Source organism: Anopheles merus, chromosome 2L (genome assembly GCF_017562075.2).
Source record: "Anopheles merus strain MAF chromosome 2L, AmerM5.1, whole genome shotgun sequence".
NCBI classification, from domain to species: Eukaryota; Metazoa; Arthropoda; class Insecta; order Diptera; family Culicidae; genus Anopheles; species Anopheles merus.
The window spans coordinates 524,440-531,765 of NC_054083.1; the positions used below are offsets into that span (position 1 = coordinate 524,440).

At 44.0% G+C, this 7,326-nt stretch overlaps 1 protein-coding gene across 1 annotated transcript; it reads right to left on the reverse strand.

Moving 5' to 3' along the window:
- Positions 1 to 4,669: 4,669 nt before the first annotated feature.
- On the reverse strand, positions 4,670 to 6,916 carry LOC121594710. Its single transcript, XM_041918320.1, has 2 exons — positions 6,532 to 6,916; positions 4,670 to 5,088 (listed from the first exon to the last, which is right to left on the reverse strand). The coding sequence occupies exons 1-2, from the start codon at positions 6,914 to 6,916 to the stop codon at positions 4,670 to 4,672; spliced, it is 804 nt and encodes a 267-aa protein (XP_041774254.1).
- Positions 6,917 to 7,326: the final 410 nt, after the last annotated feature.

Genomic DNA, 7,326 nt, shown 5'->3' on the forward strand with positions numbered 1-7,326 from the left:
TCAACGTCTCCTCTTATAAACTGGCGCAAAGGTTCTGATCGAGTGGATAAATCGGGAATAAATTGTCCCACAAAATTTATCAAACCCAGGAAGCTACAAACCTCTTCCTTGGTTGCCGGAGTTCTAAAATTATTTATCACTTCTATTTTTGAGTTTGAGGGGCTAATACCGTCAGCACTTAAATTGTATCCCAGAATATCGAGGTAATTAGTTTTGAAAACATATTTCTCTTTGTTGAGGGTCGCGTTGTTTTCCTTTGATATTGACAACACTTCCGATACTCTTGGATCATGCTCTTCTTCGGTTTCACCTACGATAATTATGTCGTCAATGTATATGATAACTCCGCTTATGCCCTCCAACATTTGGCACATCACTTTCTGGAATATTTCGGGTGCGCAGTTAATGCCAAACATGAGCCTAGTAAACCTCATGAGCCTTCTACTTGTCATGAATGTAGTTATACCGCGAGATTTGGGGTGTAACTCTATATGATAGAATGCTGATGTAATGTCCAATTTTGAGAAGAACTTTGACCCTTTTAGTTTGTTCAGAAGCGTGTCGATCATGGGTAACGGGTAGTGTTCCCTTTGTATGGCCTGATTCGGGTATTTCATGTTTATGCAAAGTCTGATATTGTCCTTCCCTTTTGGGACCACCACCATGGGCGAGATCCATTCTGGTGGGCCTGTAACGGGTTCTATAATTTCTTGTTCCAACATTTCTTGAATTTTTGCATCTACTTTCTCTTCCATAGCTGCTGGGATTCGGAGATAAGCAATTTTTTTTTTTTGAGTAATAGATGTATCAATGCAAAGTTTTACTGGTATGCCTGGAAATTTGGAGAAAGGTTTACACTTTAGTTTAGTTTAGTTTAGTTTATTAATCGATGGACTATGAAGCCCTCTCGAGTCAACATTTGTTTACAATACACATAAGATAACGAACAGAACATTTATATATTGTTATTGTTGAACGCATTCCGAACACTTAAAAGCGAAGTCAGTTCCGTTATCGTCATTCCAGGCTCGTAAATATCGTCAGCTGAATTTAAAAGACGGCACATACAAAGAAGGGGGTTGCGAGAGCCAAATGTTGTTCGGGTTTCAGCGACTGCCAGCATTGGTCGGCGACGAAGTATTCTGGCAGGAACATAGAGGTGAATCCTTGAAAGTAGCTCGGGACTGTCGATGGTTCCGTTTAAGATTCCCGTGATAAATGCCAGTCTGGTGTGCTCAACACGTTCGGCGAGAGGCGGGATCCCAAGCAGCAAACACCTAGTTCTGTAGTCAAGACGACGGGGCCAATCACGAAGGGCGAAGCGCGTTGCCTTCCGTTGGATGGACTCTAGCCGCGCAAGTGCCCGAGTAGATGCTGGCCACCAAACAATGCTAGCATATTTCAGCAGTGGTCTGATGTGCAGTGAGCTTACTTGCTGTGTAAGCTGTTGACGCTTAGACCGACTTTAAGAATTTTTAGTTCTTCCGCTGTTCGTTTACTTAACAGAGACTTGTGCGCCCTTTTTACTACAAAAAACTTTGCATAAGCTGTTGGTTTTGCTTCATTAACAGAAATGACTGCTTCGAAGATGAGAATGACCTCCAAGGGTTTATGACTGGCGTAAGCAGTTATTTGGCGATCGCAGCCATATTTCTTTTTGTAAATTGTAATTGCCAGCAGTAAGAAGGGATTTCCATACGATTTCCGTAACCATAATGATTGCTGCTCCAGAGTTACTAAGAAATTCTACTGGGTATGTATCAATTTTACAAGTTATTATACAGCTGTCACTGCGATTAGCCTGTGGTGGGGTATAAGTTATTTCCATATAATTAGTGAATTCATCAAGCATAGTCGTGCCGAAACTCAGGTTAACATATTACTAGGATTCTACTAGCCCTCGTATGATCATTTCTACTTATCCAATTATCTTATCAGATATTCCCCCCTCCGTCAAGTACTTCCGTTATCATGTTGTGCGTTTACCTCTCTTGTAGGTCGCGTCTCTTGTGCAGTAGAACGATCCATCTCTCGTATGTTGTTTGTTGATCTTGGTTGCTTCCAAACATAGGGAGAATTAGGCTGTCGTCGTTTATTGCTGCATTTTCGGGCAAAATGTCCTATCTTTCCACATTCGTTACATCGGGCTTTCCGGGCAAAACAACCGGTGGATTCTCATGTGTGCTCACGAGATCCGCACCGATCACATTCCGGTGACATTGCGGACGGCCTTTTGTTTCCTGTGCGATCGTGTCTAATGTGTGACACAGACGCTGGTTCGTGCTCATTATTAGAAATTGCTTTCTGCTTTGCAAGGATTTCCCTGTTGAGTGCGAAATTGGCTAATTCGTCCAACTTCATGACATTCTCAAGCCCTTTATCGCGGACTTTAATGTCTCTAGCACCTGCCGTAATTTGATGAAGAATTTCTTTCTCTTCGCGCATTCCGAAATCGAATTTCTTCGCCTGAGTGCGTAGTTTCAGCATGAACCGATTGAAGGGCTCATCTGCCTGCTTAATATTTCTAAACACCTCCAACTCTATGCGTTCGTTTCGTTTTCCTACGAAGAATTTGTTTAGGCGTTTGATGGCGTTGTCAAATTCAGGTGTTTCTTGAGCCGCAAATGGCACCTGCGTCTGTGATGGGATGATCTCGTCCTCAGCTTGGCCTAGGTTGAAATATATGCGTTGAAGATCTCTTTCTCCTCGGGCCAGCATATACACGAATTTCCCATGCTGTGAAAGTGGCCCTTTTAGTTCCAATATTAGGACAAGAGCTCGCAACCACTCTTCCCATTCCGTACGTAAATCAGAACAGTTTACGTCGGAATTGAAGGGTTCTAGCGGAAATTTTTCAGGATCCATCTGGAAAAGCATTGTGAAATATATGTACTGTTGAAACCTTTGGTACGATCGACGTACGATTGTGTTAGGCCATTTATTTGATTATCAAAATTTCAACTAGTTTCATCTCAACAACATTATAAGGGTTAATTGATTACATGGACTTGTTTCTTAAGCTGAGGTTAAGCCGGTCTCACTATTTCTGTGTTACTTCCATCTCACTTCGACGCTACGGGTACATCCGGACTCGTCTTGTGCATTTCAATCATGCCGTTCTCACTCGTGAATACCCGGACTCACTTCTCGATAACCGTTTTTTTCTGACACTACGGGTACGTTCCACCGGTCTTGTCTTTTGTAGTATTAGTATAATTGTTCTTTTTTCCACTTGCACGCTACGGGTACCACCGGGCTCGTCTCTTGGTGGAATGGTTTTATCTGCTTCTTATTTACCTTCTTCTTTTCCTCGTTTGCTTCGATGCTACGGTTACCACCAGGCTCGTCTTTTGTGCTTCGGTTGAACCGGTCTCACTTCTCGAGAAACGTTTTTTTTTTCTCTAACACTACGGGTACGTACCACCGGTCTTGTCTTTTGGAGTATTAGTATCATTGTTTTTTTCCACTTGCACGCTACGGGTACCACCGGGCTCGTCTTTTGTTCTTCGGTCATACCGGGCTCACTTCTCGAAATTCGTTACGTTCTTTTCCCGACGCTACGGCTATCACCGGGCTCGTCTTTTGTGCGCGCTCAAATTCACCCATACAAGGCTCACTCAGAGCATTTTTTTTGCTGCGAGTAATACCGGACTAATCGCATGTGCTACGGTCTCACCATTACAATGTCTCTCCATTACAAGCCGGTCTCACCATTACGATGTTACTGCTTTCCAAAGCCTTAACTTACCGGTTTGAACAATTTACGAATGCAAAGCAAACTTTCCTAATTTCCGTTTTCCTAGCAACCATTGTCACTTTGTACATGTATACTCTATTTCTAGCTATTTCACCGGTGATTAGGATGATTACGATCATGCGTTACTTACTTTCATACCTCGTCGGGGTTCTATGTATGTGTATATAAAAAAGGAATACCGACTGCGCCAATTGTAGAATCCACTGTTTATTCTGTCGCTTATCCAACACTTGTATAATTCGCCGCGGAAGCACACACGTCCGTTGCGCTCGATCGCTCACGCTTGTCTGCCCGTTTGCTCTGTCTCCGAAATATCTCCTGTCAAGTACGTCTCGATCTCCCTCTCTCTATATCCTCTCTCTCTATTCATATTCCTACACCATAGTGGATGGAAGTATTTTATTTGGTGAAAGGCTTTTTATTCCACAGAATCTGCAAGAGAGATTGTGTGTAACGATCGCTGTGCGACGATCGCTTTTGCAAAGGGGTTTATTTGATATAATAATCACGAAAACCAAGCTTTTTGTAGCAAGACTTGTTTATTTGTGTTAAGCATAAAAAACGTTTTGGCTTCTCCTTTGCGAATGGACCGTTAAGTGTTTTGAGCGCGCTTAAGTCGGTTTGACCTCTCTGACCTTAGCCGCGATTTTGTCCCTTTTTTGGAGAGCTGGTTGGTTTCTTCTAACTGATTTCCCTCTCTTTTCCTCGATCTATTCCCTTTTCCACGATCTATTCTATACGCCATCTAGTGGGCATTGATGGCACCTATCATTATTCGAAATCATAGATCAATATTCGAAATCATTCGAACATCAACAATCCGCTGTCAGTTTAAAGCCGTCCCAACAACAATATCCGTTCCAACATTCCCCACCGCGTGAACACATCTGCCTGCACGTTGTTGCTGTTCACTCATATCCTACTAGTCTGCAGTGGTATTTTCGGCTTATTTTGCTCGTCTATGTTTTCCCCATCTTTCACTTCAACATCGATCAACGCTAGTTTTACTGCTGGGCGTTTTAGTTCCTTCCCCGTAGTTGTTCGTACCAGTGCTTGCCTTACTGTGCCATCCGTGCCCGGGTATGTTTCCAGTACGATTGCTCTCAGCCATTCCTTCCTTGCACCCTCTGTGATGAAAACCGGTTCTCCTGGTTTTAGTGGTTTACATGGCTCTAACCATTTACTGCGGCGGTTTAGGGTCGGTATATATTCCTTCAGCCATCGATCCCACATGGCCTCTGCTAGGACAATCGCTCGTTGGTAGCTACTTCTTAGCGCGTTCGCTAGTTCTGGTGTTGTGCGAAGTGTTTGTTTTCTTCCTGCCGAGTTGCCTAGAAGGAATGGTTAGGGGTTAGTTTTTGCTGCGAGTAATACCGGACTAATCGCATGTGCTACGGCCAAGCCGGTCTCACCATTACGATGTTACTGCTTTCCAAAGCATTAACTTACCGGTTTGAAAAATTTACGAATGCAAAGCAAACTTTCCTAATTTCCGTTTTCCTAGCAACCATTGTCACTTTGTACATGTATACTCTATTTCTAGCTATTTCACCGGTGATTAGGATGATTACGATCATGCGTTACTTACTTTCATACCTCGTCGGGGTTCTATGTATGTGTATATAAAAAAGGAATACCGACTGCGCCAATTGTAGAATCCACTGTTTATTCTGTCGCTTATCCAACACTTGTATAATTCGCCGCGGAAGCACACACGTCCGTTGCGCTCGATCGCTCACGCTTGTCTGCCCGTTTGCACTGTCTCCGAAATATCTCCTGTCAAGTACGTCTCGATCTCCCTCTCTCTATATCCTCTCTCTCTATTCATATTCCTACACCATAGTGGATGGAAGTATTTTATTTGGTGAAAGGCTTTTTATTCCACAGAATCTGCAAGAGAGATTGTTGCGACGATCGCTTTTGCAAAGGGGTTTATTTGATATAATAATCACGAAAACCAAGCTTTTTGTAGCAAGACTTGTTTATTTGTGTTAAGCTTAAAAAACGTCTTGGCTTCTCCTTTGCGAATGGACCGTTAAGTGTTTTGAGCGCGATTAAGTCGGTTTGACCTCTCTGACCTTAGCCGCGATTTTGTCCCTTTTTTGGAGAGCTGGTTGGTTTCTTCTAACTGATTTCCCTCTCTTTTCCTCGATCTATTCCCTTTTCCACGATCTATTCTATACGCCATCTAGTGGGCATTGATGGCACCTATCATTATTCGAAATCATAGATCAATATTCGAAATCATTCGAACATCAACAATCCGCTGTCAGTTTAAAGCCGTCCCAACAACAATATCCGTTCCAACATTCCCCACCGCGTGAACACATCTGCCTGCACGTTGTTGCTGTTCACTCATATCCTACTAGTCTGCAGTGGTATTTTCGGCTTATTTTGCTCGTCTATGTTTTCCCCATCTTTCACTTCAACATCGATCAACGCTAGTTTTACTGCTGGGCGTTTTAGTTCCTTCCCCGTGGTTGTTCGTACCAGTGCTTGCCTTACTGTGCCATCCGTGCCCGGGTATGTTTCCAGTACGATTGCTCTCAGCCATTCCTTCCTTGCACCCTCTGTGATGAAAACCGGTTCTCCTGGTTTTAGTGGTTTACATGGCTCTAACCATTTACTGCGGCGGTTTAGGGTCGGTATATATTCCTTCAGCCATCGATCCCACATGGCCTCTGTTAGGACAATCGCTCGTTGGTAGCTACTTCTTAGCGCGTTCGCTAGTTCTGGTGTTGTGCGAAGTGTTTGTTTTCTTCCTGCCGAGTTGCCTAGAAGGAAATGGTTAGGGGTTAGTGCTTCCCTATCCGATGAAGTTTGTGGCATATAAGTTAGTGGCCGAGAATTGATCAGGTATTCCACGTCTGTCAACACGGTAACGAGTATTTCGTCATTCAACTTTCTGCCATCATTCAACCCGTTTAATCCTTCTTTAACGCTTCGGACCAGTCGTTCCCAAACTCCACCCATGTGTGGCGCGGAAGGGGGGTTGAAGATCCACTTCGTGTGAGTGTCTGTAAAGGTGGCTGCACAGGTAAGGTTCAGTTCTTTCATCTGTCTTTTCAGTTCGTTGCTGGCGCCTTGAAAATTGGTTCCATTGTCGGAGTAAACCTCCGCCGGTGGCCCTCTGCGACAGACAAATCTTTTGATGGCCATTATGCAGGACTCGGTAGAGAGGCTGTAAGCGACCTCGAGATGGACTGCTCGTGTCTCAAGGCAAGTGAAAACGGCCACATATCGTTTCTCGTGTCGTCGCGCATTTATGATGTCTATTGGCCCCAAATAGTCAACTCCTACGTTTGTGAATGGGCGCAAGAAGGGGGTAAGTCGTTGCTCCGGTAGCGGAGCCATTCGAGGATTTTGTGACTTACACTTTTTTATTTTGCAGTATTGGCATGTTTTTCTCACTCTATCAACCACTGCTCTTAAGGATGGAATGTAGTACCGCTGTCGGACTTCATTCACCACGGTTTCCCGATTCGCATGCCCATATTGCCCGTGGTAGTGTCGCAGGAGCAGTTCTGTCGTGCGGTGCGAGGAGGGTAAAATGATTGGGAACCTTGTGT

What these genes read in the sequence shown, in the direction of transcription:
- LOC121594710 (XM_041918320.1), bottom strand. Translation starts at nt 6,916, where the DNA reads ATGGCCATCAAAAGATTTGTCTGTCGCAGAGGGCCACCGGCGGAGGTT. An exon ending in CCCTAACCATTTCCTTCTAG is followed by an intron (nt 5,089 to 6,531) that starts GCAACTCGGCAG and finishes CATTCCTTCTAG; the next exon opens with GCAACTCGGCAGGAAGAAAA.